This window comes from Ipomoea triloba, chromosome 8, assembly GCF_003576645.1.
Source record: "Ipomoea triloba cultivar NCNSP0323 chromosome 8, ASM357664v1".
NCBI lineage: Eukaryota > Viridiplantae > Streptophyta > Magnoliopsida > Solanales > Convolvulaceae > Ipomoea > Ipomoea triloba.
Genome location: NC_044923.1, coordinates 6681227 through 6706472, shown reverse-complemented (window position 1 = coordinate 6706472; position 25246 = coordinate 6681227). Strand labels below are relative to the sequence as shown.

The 25246-nt window shown below is 33.6% G+C and overlaps 2 protein-coding genes and 1 non-coding gene across 3 annotated transcripts in view; all 3 read right to left on the bottom strand.

Moving 5' to 3' along the window:
* Positions 1-5731: 5731 nt before the first annotated feature.
* On the bottom strand, positions 5732-5802 carry TRNAG-GCC. The gene has a single exon. It is a non-coding gene; the product is annotated as a tRNA-Gly (tRNA).
* A 4361-nt stretch (positions 5803-10163) lies between these two features.
* Positions 10164-13099, bottom strand: LOC116027843. Its single transcript, XM_031269602.1, has 4 exons — positions 12334-13099; positions 12149-12232; positions 11647-11782; positions 10164-11249 (listed from the first exon to the last, which is right to left on the bottom strand). The coding sequence occupies exons 1-4, from the start codon at positions 12933-12935 to the stop codon at positions 10959-10961; spliced, it is 1113 nt and encodes a 370-aa protein (XP_031125462.1). The 5' UTR covers positions 12936-13099; the 3' UTR covers positions 10164-10958.
* Positions 13100-21561: 8462 nt separating this feature from the next.
* LOC116028012 overlaps positions 21562-25246 on the bottom strand; it is a 4505-nt gene continuing 820 nt past the window's right edge. Inside the window, exons 2-8 of the mRNA XM_031269812.1 lie at positions 24233-25218; positions 24002-24117; positions 23018-23662; positions 22434-22848; positions 22185-22338; positions 21986-22079; positions 21562-21902 (exon numbers count right to left, since the gene is read on the bottom strand). Of these exons, the coding sequence (XP_031125672.1) occupies positions 21788-21902; positions 21986-22079; positions 22185-22338; positions 22434-22848; positions 23018-23662; positions 24002-24117; positions 24233-25090 (2397 nt within the window). The 5' untranslated portion in view covers positions 25091-25218 and the 3' untranslated portion in view covers positions 21562-21787. The remainder of the gene's footprint in view (positions 21903-21985; positions 22080-22184; positions 22339-22433; positions 22849-23017; positions 23663-24001; positions 24118-24232; positions 25219-25246) is intronic.

Here is a 25246-nt window from a genome sequence, read left to right as displayed (position 1 = left end):
GGTTGGAAGATTACCAGGTAATCAGGTATATATGCATGATTGTTACGTTGATGAGACACATTGCATCCCAAGTCCGATCCTAGGACCCATTATTTTCATCACCATTGTGCAAGGCCAATCCCAGTCCAACGTTGCAAATGATACGCGGTTTAATTAAGGGTGTATTTCTAGCTTACTAATAATGGCTAAAATTTTAGTCACTTGTCTTTAGCTAATATGGAGACACTCCAACGAGATATAAGGTCCATCAATTAGTCAAGTCAAAAAATTCTCAAATTGATTATCAACTATTGATTTACCAAAAATAGTCATCAATTATGTAAACTACTCTATTACAATGTGATTATTTACTACAAGTTATAACTTTATATTTACAACTAATTGGAGGTGTTATATAGAATTAATTAAAATTTTGGATTGGTAGTTTTACGGTTTTACCTATAAAATTGGTATTACATTGGGCGTTAAGATTGAGCTATAGACAGTCTATCATGAGTAACGTAATATTATATTGTTATTGGGAGAAAGGGTTTAGTCCTTAACATCATTTACTATAAGCTATCAAGAGTCTCATTTAACACAATTGGTCATGTTTTATTAGTCATAATATTATGCAAAGGAAGTGAACGTTGATGTTTATTAGATGTCTAAGTATAACGATCATTTACAATATAATTTTTATGATGGGTTTTAAATGTCTTTCAAGAATATTCAATGGTGACAGCAAAAAATATATAAAATACTACCTCCGTCCCAAAATGGTTGTCTGGTTCGTTTAACGAGGCTTGACTGAAGTAATTTTTAATCTAATTTTTTATATTATGAAGTTTAGCATTAATATATAAAATTTATATATTTAGAAAATACATTAAAAGTACTATTAAACACAAAAAATTAAATTTAAAAATAAAAAAAAAATACTAAAGAAAATAAGCAAAGAAGGAAGAGTTGGTTTGACCAATGAATAGTAAATATGACAGGTAAAATGGGACAGAGGGAGTAATAATAGTATCTTATTTCATTAATTAATCAACACATTTTAATAATCACATCGGTACTGAATAATTATGAAGCTGGCTGTGATTTACCTAATTCTTTGGCCTATTGAAATAGTAAAAAGCATGATACCGGTGTCGGTTGCATGACATGTGTAAATGTGTAATTGCATTGTCCTTGTAAGTTGTAACTTTGAATAATTTTATTTCAATTCTTGCCTGTCAAACGTTAAAAATCGAAATTAATTATGTCAGTTATTTACGGTTTGTAAATATAGGGGACATTATACAAATGATTTGATCATGTGAGCAGATCGAAGAGCATTCCAGAGTGTAAAATTTTGTCGGTGACGAAAGAGTTGGTGCGTTGTGCGTAATACAATGTTCCAATTTAGGAGTCCAATTTTTTTGTTTTGGTAAAGCAACGCCAGAGGAGTTGTTTGTTATACTAGGGTTAGATGGACTAGCATGGGGCATTGGGGCCACATACCCATGCCGTGCTGTCTAAGCAAGTTATACCGTAGTCCACGTTAAATGATGAACAAATGTTTATCTAAAAATAACTTTCACTACATTAAAATGAAAATTCAATATATTTAAAATGAATTTTATGTCAGTAATTCACTTTATAATGTAAATATTGATCTACGGTATAATAATTGATGTTTCATGCATGCATATTGCACCGTTCACCCCTCTTCATAAGCTTAGGTTCTCTCTAAGCATTCAGACAAATGATTTTCAAAAGTTATTTTTTAGTATTTATTTAAAAAATGAGATCAACAAAAAGTACCCATTTTAGTATATAAAAAAAATGTCAAATTAAAATTTTGATTAGATAAAACTTAGATAATGATGATGACAACAATAATAACAACAACAACAATATTAATTTTTTTTAAAATGAACTTTTTAAATATTTTATATCTAAAATTAAAAATAATTTAAAAATAATTCAACAAATTAAACAATAGACTCATCATTATAAATCATTTTAAATTTTACTTGCTAACAATAAACAACTAACTTACAAAATTTTTTTACAGTCCAGTAATATTATCAACTTATCAATCAACTAGGACTTATCCACTAATATATTTTCAACCATCAATATATAATTTTTTTTATTTTTTATTTTTTTGGTTTTGTAACGGAGTTAGTTGAGTTGGTAAATAACATTCCATTCTTCACAATAATTTAAGCTATAATTTAATTGCCAATAATGTTCATTAGTGGATAGATGATCTGTAAATTTCATAGTAGTTTGCCCTCATCATAAATTTAATTGCACTGCACCCCTTATCCCAACTTTTTTTTTTTCATTTACCAAAATTACATTTTTTACCTTGAAAGACGAAATTTAATTTATATCATATAATCAATTCTTATTAACACTTTTTCGATCAAATCTGTCACATAAATTTTTCTATCATACTAAACATATGGCGTAGGATTCATTTATATTTTATGGGTTTAGAATATGCTTTTAATTTATAGGATTCTGCTGCAAGGTAATCATCTTTTTCACTCCCACAATCATTACTTGAGCTCTCCAGTATTTGCTTAGAAATTATGGTCACTTTATCGCTTTGGGTCCATCCGAATCAATCTTTTAGACTCATTATACGGCTTTCCCATTTTGATCTAAACTATTCACAGGACAATAAATTGACTATAGATTGTGTCGTTAGCTAAAAACTACACCACATAAGGAAAATGTATAATAATAAAAAAGAAAATTAAAATTCCAAATTTAACACATTGAAATTATATCTAAATTATTTTACATGTGATAAATTCAAAAACTATTGATCTTTTTATTCTCTTATTTGAATAATAAGTATTAACTAATTTTCTTTATATTTTAGTATAATGTATCAAAATGTTTGTTTCATACAATTCCCAACTAAAAGTTTAATTTCATACTAAATTATCTAAAATAAAATAAAATTCCACATAGACTAAATGATGTTTACAATCTTTTTTATCCCACATTAGTAAAAAGATTAGTAAAGACTAAGGGTCTGTTTGGAACAGAGAAAATATTTTTTTTAAATGATTAATTTTTTGTTAGATATAAATATAATGTAGCAATGTAGCATAAAATGAATATAAAAATTTAATTATGAGAAATCTAACCTTATAGCAGGGGAACAAGAGTCAAGCCTTTTCAGACTCATTTTGGATTTTTTTTTTTTTTTTTTGTTTGCACCACTCTACGCGTGAGGAATGTCTAAGCTATACAATTCAAACTTTTCTAAAGAGGGAATATAATTGTGTATATATTAGTGCAAATCCACATATGTATTCTAATGTAGGACAAAAACTCCTTCAAAGCCTTCCAAACTTCATTTTCCTAACTCTAAATGGGTACGAAGAATTCGAATACACTTTAACTCAACTAAAATTGGAAATGGATCCCACTGAAAATTATACCATAAAATGACCACTTAGTGAGTATAACTTGGGCTAAAAAGAGAGTAAAACAAACTCTTAGAGATCAGGGAAGGAAAAATACTTTGGCCCTGTTTGGTAAATAATCAGCCTATCAGCCAATTTTGGCTTATTTGACCACTATTAGTTGTTTGGTTAATAAGTTTTTTGTAACTCCAAAATGCTAAAATTCAAAAGGCTACTCAAAGCAGCCTTTTAAATTAGCTTTTTGATAAAAGAAATTATACTAAACAGTTATCAGCTAACAGTCAATTTATCAAACAACTTTCTACAATCAGCTAATATTATCAACAAATCATACCTTCCATCCCAAACAGCCAACCCAATCAGCCAACAGTCATTTACCAAACAGGGCCTTTATAAAATTTGAGTTTAAATATTTTGTGCAAATTGGGCTTTGGTCAAATGGGTTTTGGCTTACAGACTTACAGGACAAGTTGATTAGATGCCAAAATATGTCTACTATAATTGGGTCTACACAAACTTGGATTAGTACTAGAGTGGCGGTTTGTGGGCTTAATCACAAACAATACTACTTGTGGTCATTTATAAATTGAACCAAACATCTTGTCCCTCTGATCTGCTAAATCACCTTAACAATATGTTATATCCATTGGTCTCGGCGTTAATTTGAGACGCCATTTACAAACTCATCAAAAGATGTATACCCAAAAACATATCACAATAGAAAAGAAAGTAGTGTTGTCCCATTAAATAATATCATTAGAAGATGCTGCTGGTGGATTGGACTATCATACTTACTCATTGCTACCGCGAACACAATCGTGTGGCTAACATATTAGCTAAACTGGCCAAAACCATGTATCTATGGTGGCAAAATACCGAGAAACCCGATTCTGAGTTAATTGAGAGGCGGGTTCATGGGGTCCATGATCAATTGTTATACTATAGAGTACGGCCTATTTTGCATTGTTGATTATCATCAAAATGACATTCAGATTATGTAAATGTCATTAACATATTATGTACATTCAGTATTTCAGTTAATAAATTATGTACCTATTACAATTAACTTATTATGTAACTGGAGTTTGATACGACCCTAGATAGGACCGTAACGGATGGAAACCTTTCGAGCAGGCTTCTAACTCCTAACCGTATTTCGAGTCACGGTAAACTCCAATTTCACACTTCGAGCGTGTGAGAGCTCCAAGAAGAATAAAGAAGAAGAACATGAATAATAACAATATATTTCTCTTGAGTGGTTCCTCATATTCATATACAATGGACCTATTTATACTAAATTACTAACACCTATAACAATTAAGCTACTAAAATTATTCTAACTATACAAGGTAATGATATATTCTAATATACATAATTTCCTTATACTAATAATTAGTCAATTATCCTTTAAGTACATATCAGGCATTCCTTTTAGACCATTCACTAATTAAGCCACCGATTATTTCTTTCCTTTCATGAGTTAACATATTATGCACATGCAGTTAATAAATTATGTAACTATTACAATTAATATATTATGTACCTACAGTTAACATATTATGTAGTTTCAGTTAATAAAGTATGTACATACCACACTTAATATATTATTTATCTTCAATTTATTTATAGGTATATAATCTAGGAAAAATGGGATTTTTTCCCTTGAGTTATGTGCATATAGCAGTTTTTTTCTCCTGAGTTATTCATGTATCCATATTTGCCCCCTCAATTAACTCAAATGGGAGAAGTGCTATATACATATAACTCAGGGGGGAAAGTGTCATTTTTCCTATAATCTATTAACTGAAAGTACATAATATGTTAATATCATGTACATAATATGAATGTTGTTTTAAAACAAGGTCCATAATGCAAGAAAAACCATTGACATGGTATAATTGGTTGATTCAAGACACAGTGCGGCGGAGCTCGCCCACATCAATTGTCAATCCATCACACCGTTTGACAAAAGCCCTTGCTTAGGTCCTCAGGCCCTAACCGCCGGATGCTTAGCTAACGGTAGATGCGTTCTTCACCGATGCGAGAATCGAGATATCCAAATGGGCCCCTATTGCGGTTCGGCAAACTGACGGCGAGCGCATGCGTCACGGAAACTAAAATATGATTGATTATATAATATTTATAACTCCAGAATACATAAAATATTAATTTTACTATAAAATAATTTGAAATAAAAATGTTAAACACAGTGGAGGAAAAAATGAGGAGCTCGGAGACGCTGTTAGTCATCGGCTTAAGTTCAGACAAGCAGTGGAGACCCAAATCACCACAAGAACGCATCTATCGTCATTGCTTGCACCAGCCGGGAATCGAACCCGGGTCTGTACCGTGGCAGGGTACTATTCTACCACTAGACCACTGGTGCTTCTTGTTTCGAACCACTGAAAATATTTATATTATATATTATGATTCTAATGTTAGAGATTGGTCAATAAATAAGTTTAAAAAGGTTAAAATTGAAAATGATTGAATTGCCATAGTATTGCTCTATCAGTTCTAGAAGTTATTTTGATTAGTTTTCAATTAATTATTAATCTTATTGATAGGGTACGGTGGAATATGTTAGCTGTTAGCCTGCTAGGTTTTCAATATAGTTTTGCTATTTTAATTTGTTCAACACATAAAAATATTTCATCTTTAGCATTTTTTTTTTCCAAAGATTTCATGTTTATTGAATTTTTTTTAATTTTTTTTTTGTTTTATCTTTGAGATACCCTTGGTTATAAAACAAAGTGTAGAATTATATACTTTTTTTTTTTGAGAACAAAATATCCAATTATATACTGTTCATAAATACGAGTAAACAATAAAATTTTTTATTTTTTACTCATGTTTTTTTAGGAAAACAACTTTATTTCTGTACAAATTTGAAAAAGTAAAGTATTTGTATTCATTTTTCAGTTTGGAGAATATTTGAACTTAAATGCACACTTTTTTTTTTTTTTCTCAACAAAATTTTAATTTTGGTCCCTTGATTATTATACATGAATCGCATTTTGATCCTTGACTATTAAATTATTTTAATTATGTGTATGATTATGTAATTTGTATCTAATTTTGTCCTAGCATAGAATTTTTCAACTAACTATTGTTAGAAGTGCTCCGCCCAGAAGTGAAGCCCTAGGCCTTCCTCTTAAGAATGGGCTCATTAGGATAATAAGTGTATGAATAGTAGATCTCTGTATAGTTCTTTATATAGAATACAATAAATTCTTTTTATTCTTTCACATCAATAATGAACAAGAAGGAACACTCATTTGCTTTTTTCAAAAGGAGCACTTTTACGAGCACTCCATTTACTTCTTCCTGAAGGAGCACTGTATTTGCTTCTTCCGGCAATAGTTGATTGTGGAATTTGACGATAGAATCAAATGTGATACAAATTATATAGTCATGCACTTTTTCTTTTTTTTTGAAATGATATAGTCATGCACTTAATTAGAAAATTTGAATAGTCAATGACTAAATGTGATTTATGTATAATAGTCAGGGAACCAAAAGTAAAATTTATTCTTTTTCTCTTTGTTTTCTAGTTTCCCAATAAATGAAAACTTTCCATTTGTTAAACATTACTCTAGATAGTCATATCATATCAATGTCTTAACAAAGATTATTAGTTTACACGTTTTTGTGGTGGTTTAAAGTTAGTGAATCTGTATAATGTAAAAGTTTTAAATTCAAATCTCAATTAGGATATACCCAAGATTTAAAAAAAAAAAAAAAAAAAAGTTTGTAGATGAAAACCACCTTATTAGTCACTTTTAATATTTTAAACAAATCAGTGTTGGTAATAGTATAATACGGACTACCTAAAAGTCATTGAAAATTTTTGAAAGCGAAGTTGATGATCAATTGCTGTCAAAATTAAATTTCTAACTACCTAATGGTTACCTAACTTTTTTACCACACGGAGATTGGAAATTAAAAGAAAAAATATTTTAAACCATTTTCCAGCAACCATAGCCATTGTTAGAGGCAAAAAGCAAATATTTCTATCTAAAGGTAAAAACTCAAAAACAAAAACCTAGTGATGCACATCGAAACCCACTGCAAATATAAAGATTTAAATTTATTTTTCTATTTAAAAATAATAATTCTTTTTCTTCATATCTCCTTTCCATCCCCTCCTTTCCTTTTTTCTTTTTCTCTCTTCTCTTCTCCTCTTTCTTTATTCACCATCAATGTTGCAAAAATCGTGTCTAGGCATCAATGACTAGGTCTATGCAGGTGTCTAGGCTGCCGGTTAGCTATTTTTCGTGGTTTTTAAATTGATTATTTTGCCCAAACTGATACTATTTTTAGTGAAATAACTCTAAATTGTTCAAATTGGTCGCAAATCCAAAAAAAATGTAATAAAAAAATTCGAAAGGTATTCTAATATTCATACTTTGTGAGTTGTGACTTTGTTTTGTGTTTTGATTCTTTAAATCTTTATACAATTTACAATTTCAGATGTTCTTAGGTTAATATTTAATATTTTAGTACTAACTATTAAAGTATTAAATAGTTTATAATTACTACATCTTAAAACAATTTTAAAAAAAATCGAATATTTTTTTTAAATATGGGCGCCTAGTGAGTTTTGCAACATTGTTCACCATACATAAGAAGTACGGACTAAAATTTTTTAAATATTTTGAATTAGGTATGAAAATTTTTCCGTCCAACCACTTTAGTAGTTAGAAATTATAAGTGATTTCTAATGTAATGAATTTATTATTACCACCACCAATAATAAGTGGAAAAGCTGAAGAACGAGAAAGACAAAGGGCATGTTTGGTTATTGGCGGATCCGCCAACTTTGGTCAAAACGCCAAAGTAACCGTTTGGTTAGCAGCGGTTTGGAGCAACTGTTTGCTCCAAACCGCTGAAATTCCAAACGCTGCTATGAGCAGCGTTTGGGTTGGCGTTTTGGGGAAGAAAATTTTTCTTCCCCAAAACACCCTCCATTTATAAAAATAAAAATAAAAAAAAATTAATACGGTTAGGAAGCCTGAGGCTTCTTTATCGGCTTCTCTTCCTCTTGCCCATCCGATGTGGGATGGGCAAGGGTAGAATAAGGGGCGTTGATCTCCCTTTTAAAAGGGAGATCAACGCCCCATGTTTTCTTTTACTTACGATGTGGGATCTTTTGATCCCACATCTTTACAGTTTTTTTTGTTTAATTTTTTTTTTTTTACTATTATTAACACTACTATTATTATTATTATCACTATTATTATTATTATTATTATCACTATTATTATAAATATTATTATTATTATTATTATTACTACTACGGAGTATTATTATATATATACCCTTTTGGTCATTTTACATGTTAACCGCTAATCTAAACAGCTAATTTTACCAAACATCTTTTTACAAATCGCTAATACATTCCGTTGGTCAAACCTGCTAATACAATCCGCTATATGATAACCGCTAGCACAATCCGCTACCGCTAATTTCTAACCGCTGATAACCAAACAAGCCCAAAGAGAACATTTTATCTTTGGGTATACCTTCGGATGGTGGCTACAGGTTTTCCTCGTAACAAAAAAAAATATTGAAAAGTGAGAAATTTTCATCATTTTTTGAATGGTTAGAAATAAGCAATTTCAATTTTCACCTAAAATGTACAAAAGGATATTGTTTTGGGTTGTGTGTGATTATAAGGAGTAATAGTTAGTATAGCATAATTAAGTAGTTGACCAAATCCCACTCCCATTTTGTGTCGAAAAGCAATTGTACACCTAAAGTATTATTGGCCATGTGCATGTATCAAAATATGCTATCCCTCCCCTGACAAAAGGCAAGTAAAAGATAAAGAAAATTATAAAGCTTGGGGGTGGGATGGGGGGGATCTTTGCACATGGGAAACCATCCTTAACTTATACAATGCTTCTAACATTGGGACACCCAGATTCCCACCCCAATCAAAACAACTCTTCATCAAATTACAAAATATGATAAATAATGTATTTTTAAAATAATATTATTGTTGTCACAAAGACGGATAAAATGGGAATAAACATAAAAGTTCATTCTTTAAAATAAATCAATAATCAATTAATACGTCAAAATTAAGAGTAAAATGAGAATACACATAGTACAATTGTACTCCTCCTTAACATGAGAGACATATCATTGGTGCTAGCATGTAGCTCACTTTTCTTTTTCTTCTCCTTATCCTCTTGTTTTTTTTGGGTGACGATGAAAACTTGCCGTTACTGGCTAAGAGTATGTACGAGATAAACCTAACTTTCTTTGTGATATTAGTCCGCAAAAGTTCACAAGAGTCAAGTAAGTGGTTTACTCTAAGTTGAGCAGAGTTGACCGGCACAAACCAAAAAAGTTAATAACTTAGAATCTTGTGATTATCAAGCCAATAGCGTGCCCAACTAACTTTGTTGGAGTTGTCCCCAACAACAAGACATATATTTTGGTTGCTTTTTGGCTCCTAGTTCCACCTAGACCCATGTTCCTGGCTCCACATGGTTCCACCTCGTCCCACCTAGACCTCGATTCATGGTTCCACTTTTTCACCTGGTTCTAAGTTCACCTATTCCTTCAATCCTGATACCTTCCCTATGAAAAGCACCGGTTATGTCATCAAACCACAAGGTGCTTGGCCTTTCTTCCATTTGATAATGACTAATGAGGAACATGTGATAATAGGAGTTTTACTTTATAAATAATACTTATCATTTTTCATAAATAACAATGGCAGAAAGAGAATCAAAATAACAAAACAATCCACTTATTTATATAGAACATCATCCAAAACATTACAATCCCCAACCAAAAAAAGAAGATGGGAAATATGATCCAAAAACACACCAAAATTCACACCCACTAGATGAAAGTATGATACACACTAGAAAAAAAAAAAAACACAAAAACAAAAGATAATTAATGTGGTACATTATATTATTCCACCAACACAAACTTTTGTGTTTGCCAAACTCTGACCCTAAGCTGGTAAAAAGTTAGAAAGAGTTCAGCAAGATGGATGGATGAGCAACAACACCACAACCACAACCACCCCATATCTCTATGTCTTTTTATATTATTGTTTTCCTCAAATTTTTTTCCTAAAATAATTTAAAAGGAAATGAAGGAGTGGGTCCCAAAAGAGCCTCCTTTTTCTCTGCTCTGATGATGAGAATGTTTATCTTCTCTTCTCTTCAAAGTACAAGGGGGGGCAAGAAATTAATAATAGAGGTTTTGTGGGGGTGAGTCAAGAGAATAAATGAAAGGCATATGCACCAAACACATGCCTTTAACCATTCCCCTGCCCCCCTTGCACATGCAACCTGTCCCCCCCCCCCCATTCCCTCAACTCTTATTTTACTTATAATTACATCTTTATCTTAATTAACAACATGCATGTCACACCTCCCAAATCATATTACAACTTCAAATTAAACTACTTGCTTGCATCATATCATCAATCAATCCAACCAAAAAGTACAGCTATCTAGTGTTAATTAGTCAATCATGATAAGTCACGACGATGATTTGTTGAAGGCGGTTGATTTATACTGAAGGGGCGGTGGATGGACGCTGGGGAGCGGCCAGCTCGGCGCACGGGTGGTGTCGCGGGCAGGTGGTGAGGTGGTCGTTGGTAAGGCCGGCGGCCTGCATGAACGAGTGAATGACGGTTGGACCGACGTACCGGAAACCCCTCTTCACCATGTCTTTGCTTATGGCTTCTGATTTTGAGGTCTTCACCGGAATCTTGTTGCACCACTTGTACTGTGTGGCAATTGGCTTGTGGTTCACAAATGCCCATAGGTACTTATCAAATGACCCAAATTGCTTCTTGACCTGTACAAAGAGTGAAGTTAATGACAAGAATTAATTTTGCTTAGTGAAAAAATAAATAAATTGATTGGAGGCAGACCATGTGAGATGTGACATATAGTTAGTCAAGGTGTGCCTTGAATTGGATTTATAGTTTTTTTTTTTTGGAATAAATTGGATTTATAGTTGGCTAGTTGCTTTGTTATATTCTTAGTCCATGTGGGGCATGTGGGATGATGTGTTCATGTCATGAAGGTGTGTTAATGTTAATTAAGCCCACATTAATTAATTAATTAATTAATTTCACTTTTCAAGTGCCAACCAAGAAATCATAATAATAACATGTGAAAGGAAGCCTAAAGTATGCAAACTTTTAAAGATTATTTAGTAAATCATATCATAATAATGCATGATTAAATACCTCAAGAATTCTGATAGAGTTGTCAACAGCTCCTCTGACTTGGCTCAATTCTATGCCATAATCAGCACTTACAGAAGTTATCTTCTTCTCCGTGTATTTTGAAACTGCTTCTGCATCAAACCCTGAAAATGCATCCCTGCACAAAAACACATCATGCAATTAACAACAACCAAAATTCTTTCAGTTACTACGAAAACTCGCAATAACTATCTGAGAATGTGCACTAGAACGCTACCTTATGACCTTAATCAGCAAAGAAATACAAAGAGATAAACCAAGAAAGTCAATAGGCCGCTTTCACTAAAAATCGAACTTGTAACTAAACCCCATTTTATGATCTGACCAACGGATCACAAGAAGGAAAATCAATCTAGGTTTTCATAATTGATCAGTTCAAACCAAGAAAACCAATAAAAAGCTGCCATTAAGAGTCAGCTTGTAACTTTGTGGTTACAAATTCAGGAATGTATATTAATATATAATGCAAATGTTATATATATACCTGAAATCTTGCCTTTTCTTCAAGACTATTGTCCAATCTGATCCAACTTGTGCACCAGTTAACACCAATAGTTCAAACAACATGCTGCAATTACACCCAAAGAAAAATTATTAATGACTTTTTAAGGAGTTTTTTATTTTTTGAATACTACTAACTCTGTTACAATATAATATCTATATACTTACTTATCATTATGGACAGGAACTCCCCATTCTTCATCATGGTAAGCGACATACACGGGGTCCGAATTGGGCGTGATGAAGCTGCACCTCTTCTCCTCACGGACGACCGCCGTTACGGCGGCGGGGGCGGCTGAGAACTCGCCGGAAGCCACCTTCCGTTCATACTTAGCGGATTTGGTTCTTCCGTAGTGAGCAATCCGCATTTTCCTCTGCACCTGCATGATTGCCACCTGTTCCCTCCTCGCCGCCGCTATGCTTCCCGGCTCGTCAATCATCACTGCCGCGCCGCCGCCTTTCTTGGACTTCTTTGCCAGCAAGGTTGCCGGCGACGGCTTCGGAGTGGAATAAACCTTCTCGGCGCTAGAGTTGAGGCCATTGGGATCGTTCCCGGACCGCTTCACGGCGGGCTGTCTGGGCGATTTTATCTTGGGAGACGCGGGAGGAGTAGTGGTGATTGGCGCCGCCCTAGACGGCGGCGGAAGGGGCAGCACCGCGGCGGCGGAGGGCTTTTTAAGGGAACTGCGCCGCTCCAACAGAGAGACTCTGTTTCGGTTGGGTTGAAGAACATTCGGAGCTGCCTGGAGTTTAGTCTCGGATGAACACATGATGTTTTGTTTTGTGTTTTTTGTATGTATATTTTATATTGTGTGTCCTTTGTGAATTGTGAATATTGGGAGGATAGGGGTTAGGTAGTAAGAGGTTTGGGGAAAGAGCAAATGAAGGAGCACTGCAAATAGTATTGATGAGAAGAGATGATGAAAATGAAGGAGGGATGGGAATTTATAAAAAGTTGGGGGGTGGGGACAGGTCAAGGGGGGAAGTTAGTAACATGGGGAAGTTGGGGTCTGCCATACATAACACACCTTCTTGTGAAGGGCACTTCCTTTTAATTTATTCAACACTTCACATCCATCTTGACCTAATGGTTAGGTCAAGAATTCTTAATTCAATTCTAAATTTTCAACTTGGGAGTTTAATTAATTAATTAAAGCTTTAGTAACCACATTTGTCTGTGTAAAAACATTTCTAGATGAAACTTTTGGCAAGAGCTGTAAAAACGGGCCCAACTCGTTGGGTTGGCTCATTTAGTTTGTGTTCCAGTTGGGTTGGGTGGTGAAAATTCCGAGTCTAACACGAGACGAGCCAGCCTGTATGGGTCGGGCTAACCCGTTTTGACAACACTATTGTTAGGCAAGTTATTGTTAGCTTCAATCATTTATCATTAAATCAAAAGCTTTTGTATAGCGATCAACTTTTCTATTGCAGAACGTTGGACTTGACATTCTAAATCTCTACCCGACATTTGCTTCTAAGGTATACTTTAAAAAAGAAAAAAAAAATTGTTCTCTATGCTTTTTGCATAATGCAGTGTACTTGTATTAGCAGGCCACTAGATGAGACTAATTCGGCCTAATTTTGATCTAAATGAATTTTTTTTTAAAAAGATTGGTGTTGCATCCACATTAGTTACTATAGTTTTCACCCATCCAAATGCAGCACAAATATCTTTTTGTACTTGCATACTAGCTAGTACTATAGATTATTGCACACAAAAAGAAGGATTTGCTTAGGTAGTTAATGAAGGGGAAAAAGTTTGGGAGATGTTAAGTCACAGGTGGCGCCGCTAGAGGTCAGCTTCGGAGAGTTAACCCAAAACCCAAGCCAAATCTAGCAAGGTGAAGGGGGGTGGAAAAAGACCAATCATTGCTATTTCCTTTAGAGCTGGCCTGAATTTCACTTTCTTTCCTTTTCAATTCTTGCCCACAATCCTTTTCAATTCTTTGATCTTTATGTATGTATATCCAACTTTTTCCACAATGCTAGTTAGTAATATAAATTTGTGCTAATAGAATGAATATTTTACATGAGTAGGAGTATAGTATGACACAATAATTTTACAATAGAGTGGATATTGAGTTAATCAAATTTCAGAAGAAAAAAATAAGCATTGAAAACTTGGAGTCAGGGTTTGATCTCAAATATACATATAAAGTTTAATATATATTTATGAAAATTGCCCGCTTTTTTTAACTTGATTTTCTATCCATCTGATCTTGTAGATTGATGGTTTGAATTTATCAACAGGTTTTCACCTAGAGAGTGGTTCTCATATGAACCAAATTCTATTATATATATATATATATATATATATATATATATATATATATATATATATATATATATATTGCTCCCAAGAGAGAACTATGAACTATTTGGTGACGTCTATCTGGAAAAATCTAACAGATCAGGAGAAATTTTATAATAATAAAAATGCAATGACATTTTGTAAATAACCCAGACTTTGAAGTGCAAGTAACATCAATATAAAGTGCAACCTTTTACACTATGGAATGCAAGTATACTTTCACAACCGGTGCAATAAATAATAACATTAGATGCAATTAATTTTGTTGCACAAGTATACTTTATATTATCGTACTCTATGATGTTATTAAGTGCACTTTATAGTGTTATTACTTAACCTTAAAGTTTCAGTTAATTATTTACAAAAATATCACCACATTTTTTCATTTTTCAGTGCTTTAAAGTCTTTAGGTCTTTCCAGATAAACGATTCTGATTGATTCCTAATTCTCTCATGCGAACATGTTCTTATTTGATCTGAATCATATATACATGTGTGTATATGTGAGCGCGTACACACAACCACTCAGATATACAAATCAATATTAGTACCCTATTGAGGATGATCTTTATGAGTTATTTTGGGGCATTGCATTTTCATTCACCTCTTATTGGGAATGGAGAAGTTTAATGATTGCGAGTGGTGTGATGGGGCATGACATTCAGCAAAGTATGCATATATTCATTGGAGTTTCAGAATTCAGATTCCAAGGTTACACCATTCTGGCGTATATCTCTAGACTGGTAACGTACATGTCAATCAAGCAGATGATGAGATATTAAAGTGCACTCCCCATATGCTATGATGGATCAATATTTTATTGGATACCAATCCTCATATCCCTTTGAAAATTTATATAATATACCAAAAAGGTATGCTACTTATTATTATATAAATAAATGAGGATATTTTATAATTTGTAAAGTTATACATTGTGTTATATTAAAGATACACAGTAAGTAAAAGAATATAACATGTAAAGTATGCCGTACAACTTTACAAACACTGTGTATTGTAATTCAAGACATTGTAAATTTTTCATGATAATAACCATTTGCAAAAATATCATTTCTCTTTCCTATTTATAATAATAGTCATAATAGTTTTGTTTTTTTTTTTGCTGTTGTTGACTTTTTCTACTTTACATATTTCTGTTATGTTTACTCTCTCAACTCCTTCGATTATCTTGATGTGACAAATGATCACATGTTACGAAAGGGTAAAAATATTTTGTTATGCAATTAATTACTTAGCTTATTTTCATGTTAAAATGCTGTTATTTCTTTTTATTTATATTATATAATAATTACTTACAAAATTGTTGTCTTTCTTTTCTATTCATATATAATAGCAGGCACAATATAATTCTTATATTACATGCAGAGTATCTATCTATCTCAGCTCGTTTATTTTTACTGTCTCTAAGTTTTTTTTTTTTAAGTGTGTAGTTAATTACTTATTGTCATGTCGTCATTGGTTGAATCTATGATAAATCTCACTTAAGACCTACTTCTAACAGTAGTGTAGAGGTTTGATTTCTCGTCAGGAACATTGGGGGTTTAGGTATGTGTTTGGTTCCTTGTGCGCAAAAGTGTGTAGTTTGATGTTGAGTCTCAAAACTAGGTTAGTTTGATTTACCTTATCATGGGTCTTGGAACATTGGGAGTAGTGAAGCACAACCCTTTCTTTGGTAGCTTGTTGCCATCAGTAGATTCATATAAATCCACTTCAATTCCCTCAACGCATAATCTAACCCTTGAGTTGCAAGCAATAGATATGAACAAAAAGTGTGAAATCTTGAATTTGAATTACTTTCTAAAGAAGTGATGAATGGTCAAAATAGTAAGATTTAAGCAAATATATATAAGTTCAAGGAAAGGAAGATTGCTATTTCAAGTGGAATTGAAATCTCAATAATTTTTTTTTTGGGTGTAGCCTTGAAATATCAATAATGTATATATGTATGTTATACATTATTGGTAAATCACAATTCGTCAAATTATTAAAAATAAAAATAAAATTTAACTAATTATGTTGGTCAGTCAACGTAACAACCGGTTGTCCAAGGTTGTAAAATAGGATGTAATTAATTAATGTTATTAGCATTTTCCAATTGTTTATACTCACTTTAGGTATCAGAATAGGGTGGATTTATTAATTAGGATTTAAGTACTTGAATGTAGTGTTTACTTATAAGGGTGTCACTCAATTATATTTACCAAACACTCCATATTGTGGATAAATAAGATATTATAAGATTAAGTGTTATAAGTTACCCTACAAATATCCTATATATATATATATATATATATATATATATATATATATCCGCCCACTTTTCCATGTTACTTTAATAAAAATTAAGTATAAAGAAAAAAATCCTACTTAGAATGCAGAAATTAGAGATGAATGGAGGGTAATTAATCGCATATTTATCCACACGGAGGGGGAAACAAAGCATGTGCATAGAGCACATAATTGCATGTACAAATAATGAGGAGGCAAAACACATGATTCGCTCCTTCACATCTTATCAATCTATCATAATTTACATTAATACTACCATCAATCAATTGACAATTATTTATCACAACGTACCTTCCTTCCTAGTTTCCTCTTATATTCTTGTCTTTCCAGCTTTCACAATATAATGTTAATCCAATTTTATATACCTTTTCTTTAATTTCCCAATAATATCAAAAGATTTTTTACAACAAAATATCCACAACAACATTGTGGAAAGCCCTAAACCCGTGACCTATCAAGCGCTTATCAGTACATCAAAAATTATATATAGCCCGTAGTGAAGAAGCAACTTTACTTTTTTATATTGTCACATTTTCGAAATGCAAAGTGTTAGACTTGACCTTTCAGCAGGCCTCCGTCCAACAATCTCGTAGCCACCTGATGTTAGATTTGACCCTTCACCGACCTCAGTCCAATAATCCCGCTAGCCAATCACATAAGACTCCCACTACCTGTAATACTCCAATTCTCTTTAAATGTATTAAGTTAGTTTTTTTTTAAGTGATGATGAAATTTCGTAGACACTACCCGAGACTGTATGCAACATGTTCGATTGAGTACATGTTGATAAAAATCAAACCCGTAACCGTAACAATAAAAAAAAAAATACCAGAGTTATGCTCTATCCACTCGACCAATCCTCCCACGCCTTGTATCAAGATTTTTATTTTTTATTCTTAAAGAAATCGAATAATCCCAAACGTGAAATATATGTTAGACGCGTGTTGATGATAAGATTAGGAAAATGTCGAAGTGAGGCAGCAAAATTGGAAGACAAAATGTTGATTGCACACATGTTGGGTCTTTTCTCTGCTGCTTCTTCTTTTTGTGTTTTTCCTCTTTTTATTCCTTTCCATACGTATTATTATACAAGTAACTATATATATATATATATATATATATATATATATATATATATATACGTACCACGTGGCGTCTATTTATTTATACACCAACGTACGATCTTAGTTGTTATGTATATACGTACAAGTATATATCCACTTTCGGTTATAGGTCACCACATGCTCACCGTCGATCAAACAAATAAATGTGTATGTGTGTATATCAAATTTAGTGAAGGGCTTTGCTACTTCTTATTTTGTTGTCGTCATGTAAAACTAAAATGAGATAATTTAATGTTTCAAAAAATATATAAATTTTAAAAAATTATTCACCTTCTTATTTAGCCGCTTGATATGACTAAAATATTTTACATGTTTTATCGGGAAAAAAATAGAGTAGCGGATGTGTTAGCTAGCTAAGAAAGCTCTTAATTGGAACAAAGACATGCCAGCTTCTGTCTTATCCTGAGCGGAAGTTTCTTGACCTGCTAAGGGAAGACTCTTTGGAGATTCCTTCCCCTCGTATTATGCTGACCTCTTTGTAGCTAGCCTTGGGGTTTCCCCCTCCAATCAGAATAAAAAAAAAATTGCTATTTTTATTTTTGGTAGGATGCTTATTGTTTAAAGTTTGTGAGTTGTTTTCGATTGAGCACCGGTTCTTAAGCATATCCGAGATCAAAGAGATATTTTCCATCCAAATTAGATCTTTTGGTATTTGGATTGGACATGATGGACCATCCTACATTATCTTGTGACAAGTCATGGGAGCAAACAAACTTGGAGCCCGGTGAACGAGAACGAGGGATGAAACGCAGGTGGCCTGAAGGAATGATGAGCAATGTTTTGAGGGAGAAAATAAGTGTGTATTTTCGTGTGTTCTTCTAAATCTGCTGCTCATCTACAAATATATAGTAGCAGAAATAGATAATAGCATTAATCATATCACTTATAACACGAATGTAACATCTACCCACTAGCAACCCATTTACACCCACTAATAATCCATTTAATTAAGAAATAAACTCTGAAGTGATGATTGGAATTAATCATATTAATTTCGTAATGCCAAGAATCATTTCTGCTAACGGATTCAGGAGGTGAAAAGTCGCTCGAGAGGTCACACTACATCAAATCATGTAAAAACAAGGTGAGAAACCGAGAATAAGATTGGTTATTAAGATAAGATGAAGCAAGCATCACATCCAAATTCACATGGGTTGCCCTCTAGAAAATGAATTCTAACAACATTATATGAAGAAAACATTGCATGTATATCTTAGTTGAAGCACGACGACGAATATAATAAAGGAGATGGAATGAAATATTTCACCAAACTTCTTTCACATGACTTTCAAAAGATCATAGTCATGTTGATTTCAACATATCTGTTTAGATGAAAATTTGATTGTCCATGCCGAAAAGTATTGACTCAAGTAGGGATATCAATCAGAAGAATCTTTTCGATTTTAGTCTATAGATTTTAGTCTATTGGGTTTATCAAGTTCTCACTAATTGATTTTTTTTGTCAATTTAAAATTCTTGGCCATAACCCTAAAACCTCGAAATATAGGACTTAACGGACTCAACTAAAACTTTTGACATTTTCAAATTAATATTTTAAGCTTTCAATTTTAATAAACTAGTGCATTTACACAAATAAATACAAAATATAAACTTATATATCATTCCATTAATCTAAACCTCCATTTTCAAATTCCAACTAAAATTAATTAATATATTTACACTATAATATACAAAGTAATTGTTATAATAAGTTTTTTTATTATGTATTTTCATAAAAATATTTTATTTTGTAATATATTTATTAAAATTTTATTTACACATTTAATAAAAAAAATACTAAAGACGAAGTTACATATATAAATTTCATGTACATTTTTTTCACATCACTTGTAAAACAAAGAATAGTTTTTTTTTTTTTTTGAAAACTAAACAAAGAATAGTTTTAAGTGAATCGGACTATCAGATTGATATTTTGTTCGACTAAAATTTTTAGCCCTAACTAAAATGTTTCAATCTTATCAAGGAAAAATCCATTGATTTCAAGTTAAGATTGGCATCCCTAGACTCAAGTTAGAGAGGTTAACTCGGCTAGCAAATTTATTTTCCTAAAATGTCCTCTCTTTTTTAAACACTACCTCATGATTCTTTATTACAATGTACGGAGTAGTACATTGACATCCCTAGCTCAAGCAAGAGATGTTAACTCTGCTAGCAAAATTTTTTCCTAAAATGTCCTTTTTTTTTAAACATGGTTCTTTACAAAGTAGTATATGTTCTATACTTTTTCATTCTTTTTCAGCCAAAGAATAATAGGCCCCACCATCGGGGTTTGATCCTGTAACTACTCTTTTGAGATGGTAACAGATATGCTATCACACTACATAATGATTGACTTCTAAAATGTCTTTTAAATTAAAATAATAATAAAATTATTTTAATTATTGCATTTGCATATAGGGAGTACGGAATCCAAAATCCTGGGGAAAATGTATTGTTGTACTAAGCGGGAGTTGTGGAAGTGGTTCTCTTTTTGTCTTTAAAGGCATGTCTCAATCCTCATTTCCAGGATAAGGTGACATTTTGTTGAATCCTTTTATATTTCACTATCAAATTTGATTTCAATTATTATATTTTTATTTTTCTACTTCAAAAATAAATATAATAAAGGGTTATGAATTCTGAGAATATAATGGGGTGTTTGGTTAGTTGTAATTTGAATTTTTTTCCAATGTTATTCAACATGTAAGAAATTTACATTGTTTGGTTGGAAACGAAAAAAAAAAAATTAAAATGACTTTTTTGCCCTTAATTATTATTATTGCACAACAACATTTTAGTCTTTATATTACTCATTTCTCTCCATTCCCAAACTTAGTCCCAAATTATAAGGCTTATGTGGATGAGAGTCTTTGTCCTATATAATTCAAACTCTTTCTAAAAAGAAATTGTATATATTCTAGTGCAAACCCACTTCTCATTTAAATGTGGGACAAAGGTTACTTCCTCATTTTCTAACTCAAATGAGTCTATTTTAATAATCAATTTATCATTCACTCATTATCCGTTTTGAACAATACAATAATATACTATCCACTTTGACATGACACAAATTGGAAGGAGATCTACGTATATTTGTACCACAAAGTAGCTACTTAAAATTTCATTTTTGTTAAAAATTTCCAACATCATTTGTATAATATTAGAGTAATTTCTAATATTACTTGATTATACATATTACCATTGGAAACCATTTCTAATAACTACCAAGTAAAATTCATAATTGTATATAGTACAATATAGAATAATTTTAAATAATACCATCTACAGTCATGAATTGTACCTGGTATTATTGAAAATAATTTTAGTGGTACCAGATACAATTAAGTATTACTGCATTTTAATCAGCACTATTATTGATTAACATGTTAAAATTAAGTATTGCTGCATTTTAATCAGCGCTATTATTGATCAACATGTTAGATTTTTTTTTTTTATATGTGTATTATATATTTTATTTATTTATTTTGATTCAAATTATAATTGATTGTATCATCATGTAACGCTGACAAGATTAAGAGGCTAGAAGATTGAGATTGTGATTGTGACAAAGTTAAGCCCACTGAGTGCATAAGAAAATGTCACATAATTCTGGGTCCATGGATTCTATAGCCACTTGTGCAGAAAGCTTAAATCATAGGAGCAGAATTTCACCATCACTCATAAAATTCCAAAAGAAGATGCATTATCCGTTAGGTTCAGTGAAGAAGAGTGGGCATTCATCATCAGTCAATCTGATGTGATATGCACATTTTTTTTTTTTTTGTAGAAATGTGATATGCACATTAACAGATTAATAACCTGCACAAACCTATTCCAGAATTATACATCTCATCTTAAGCATGAACCCTTTTTTGCTTGTGTTAATGAGTGTGTGTTCGCACGACGTCTAGGATGGGAGCTTGACATATTGGACACTTCCCGTCGCCTGATTGCAACTGGCGAGCGCAGTTGAAGCAGGTGCATATATGCCCGCATCTGAACAACGCAGAACATTGCCTTGTTTATAACTTGAAGAAAATCGCGTCAATCAAAGTTTATGAGCTTCTGTAGAAGATTACCTGTAAAGAAGAGAATCCACTTTCGTGTCCTGGCAAATGCAACAATACCCTTTGCGTAAGCGTTTATTGCCTGAACCTTTCCCCCTCTTATGCCCTGCACTTGTCAAATTTCAATGTGTTATTTCAGACCTCTGCAGATCAAAAGTTTCAGCAGACGGAAGATAAAAAAGTGGCAAATTTGGTGCCCACCCTTCGTTACCTGATTGAGCAAGCACGGCTGTGACTTCGTGCTTGATGGAACGTTGTAGTTTCATTTGCATGTTCACGCAACTCTTTAATGATCTTCGTATTTCAAACATCTCTTGATGGAGTTGCTCCATGTGAGTCTTTAGTTCATAGATGAGTTGTATTTCCTGTCAATGCAAGTTATTATGTCTCTAGCCCCGATGAAATTACAAAGTAGCCTAAGAACAAGGAACTGGAATAACAGCATCAATCAACAACTCACAATTGAAGGATGCCTTTGGGAGGGGGACCGGAATGGTTCGTTGTTTTGGGAGTATGCAGATGTGGTCTGATCAGATTCATCACTCAAATCGCGGCCTTGATTGTAGCTCCATGTCTGATCAACTGAACCTGCAGGTCCATTTAGTTGTTGGATTTGACAACCATATTCATCATTATCACCATTATCTTCTTCACGGTTATCAACTTCTTCTTCGTCTTCCCCTTCTTGATGTTCACCTTCCCCACTTGCAATGCATCGTTTCTCTTCCACCCTGTCACCGCCATCTGCTGCTGTTTGTTCTTTTACTTCTTGCACAGCAGTATCAATTGTTCTTTGGTGTCCTTGTGAGCGGGATATCATTAGCCGATCTATGATCTCCCTCATGCCTCCATAAAGGAAATTCGAAACGCTTCTCCTGTGTGCAGTAATAAGAAAGTGAAGTGGAAGTGAGGACAAGAACGGATCAAATTTATGCTACATTCTTGGATTCCTTTGGTCTACACACAAGTAATAATCAATCTAAAGTTAGAAAACCATAGGGATTTGCTCCATATTAGGTGACAGAATTTATCCGAGTGAAATACCTTTTGAGGAGTTCTTGAATGTCATGATTATCTAAGAAAGGATCGAGCATTTCTTGGTATCTAGCTTGCCTAAGATCTTCCCACACACTCTGTGGGCGAGAAACATCAATTATCCAATCTTGACTGGCATCTTCTTGTTCCCTGAAATCGTACTGCGATTCATCTGATCCATTTCGCATGTGAGAATACTCGTTTACCCAGCCCCATTCACTGGTTCCCGCAACCTGCTGACCGTTTTCTTTCCTTTCTTCGGTATCCCCAGTTTCTAGAGGCCTTGCAATCTCCAAAGATTTTATTGACTCATTATGCCCAACTCCAGAGCTCACGTTTTGCCCTGTTACTTCGTAGACAGCAGAGTTAATTTCTTTGCTATTAGAACACCCGTCAAGTTGAATGCCTGCAATAGAACTGCTCCCCGAATGTCGGGTACTTGGTTCAGCAGACCTTTTCTGTGGACTTAACGAGGTTTCCACCCCTTGTTGAGGATGTTTCTCTTCTTTCACCTGACAAGAAGTGGAAACATTTCCAATTACTAAGGTACGATCGACAACGTCTCTATTAGGGCTTATTGAGCCAATACTCTCCTCTTTGGAAGTTGTTTTGGAATCCGCAACACCTTGCTGAAGCCCAGCATTGAATCTGTCCCTGAAAACAGATAAACAGTGATGGTTAACAGCAATATATCATCAAATAGGTCCAGATCGACTTAATATCCTTTAGAATCAGAAATTTCTCAGGCTAGTCGAAAATTCTTTCCCACTTTTAGAATCTATAGAACTTTTTTCCTTCATCTACTTCTCATATGATCAAGAAATCTATTCACTCAAACGTGAATCAAGCAACCGTTTCATTTAATAAAAACGTTTAGACTAAATATGCAACAGCAAGTATATTTACATCTCCATTCCTATGCCTGACAACAAAATAAGGCATCATTAACAGATAATGTCCCGCGTTTCATCATACAGACAACAAGTATATTACCTCAGATTCATTATTGAAGATTGTTTTGATTTGTTCGATTCAGACGCCTTGAAATGTAATGGCCGACTGTCATTGGCATCCACCGGACCCCTTATGAGTTTAAGCCGAAACATAGCCTGTTCAGGAAGCATATTCGAGTGTTAAGCATATAATATATACCTAAAATTAAAGTATCAGTTTAAACTTTTAGTCGAGAATAAATTATATATCCTTGAATTTAGAAAGATTAACCTGAATCCGGCCTTTGTGCTGGAACTTTGAGACGGTTTTGCGTTCCATAAGTCCTTCAATCTCCCTAACCCTATCGCGCTCCATCTGCATAAGCAAATCAGCAAACGCGTGGCGGCCTCTGATGAAGCGAGGCGATTTCACGGCCGGGGAGTGATGATCGGACGGAGTTCTAAGCCGCGGCGATGGGGATTCAATGCCTCCGTGATCGCTGTGATTTTCTTCGCCGCCGATGACGTTGCAGGTCAGTTTTTTGATGATATCGGAGACCTTTAGCCTCTCTCTCTCCGAGGCATCGGAGTCTTTGTCGCGCAAAGGAGGCATCGTCCGGTCGGATTCGCCGTCGCCGGAGGACGATTGAACGAGCCTTCCGTCGATTGAGGAATCATCGCACAGTGTAGATGAGGTGGAGTTGCTTCTGGAGATGCTAATAGAGGAATTGTTGTTGTTGTTGTTCGCCACAACTTCGAAGTCTCTCCACCGCCGCACAAGGGAGGAGACGCCGCCGGAATTAGGAACCTGCGCCGCCGAGGCATCTGACCTAGACGGCGAATTCTCCAATTTATTCTCGCCCGCGTTTTTCCCCTTCCCGGAAAACGCAACAATTTCTCTGACTTTATCCCAATTATTACCAGAATCCTCAGAACTCGTATTCCTTTCATCATTCCTACGCGTTTTTTCTAGATATTGGGGCTTATGAACCCACAGGTCCGTAATGTCAATAACGGGACTGTTTTCCTCGGAATCTGAATCGTCCCCCCGCCGATCGGAACCGCAAGAACTCACCAAAACCTTGAGAAAATGGCTCTGGTTTCTCAGCACACACTCAGAGACAGAAGTTTGCACCTGGGGAGTCGCCATTCTTGTTCTCCTCAACAAATTTCTACGCAGACAACAAGATTATCAACAATGGTGCACCGCAGCCTCAAGACTTCAAACCTTTTCCAGGCTAAAGAAAACAACCCACTCGACTCAGATGAGCATAAAATCTGGAAAAAAAAAAAAAAAAAAAAAAAA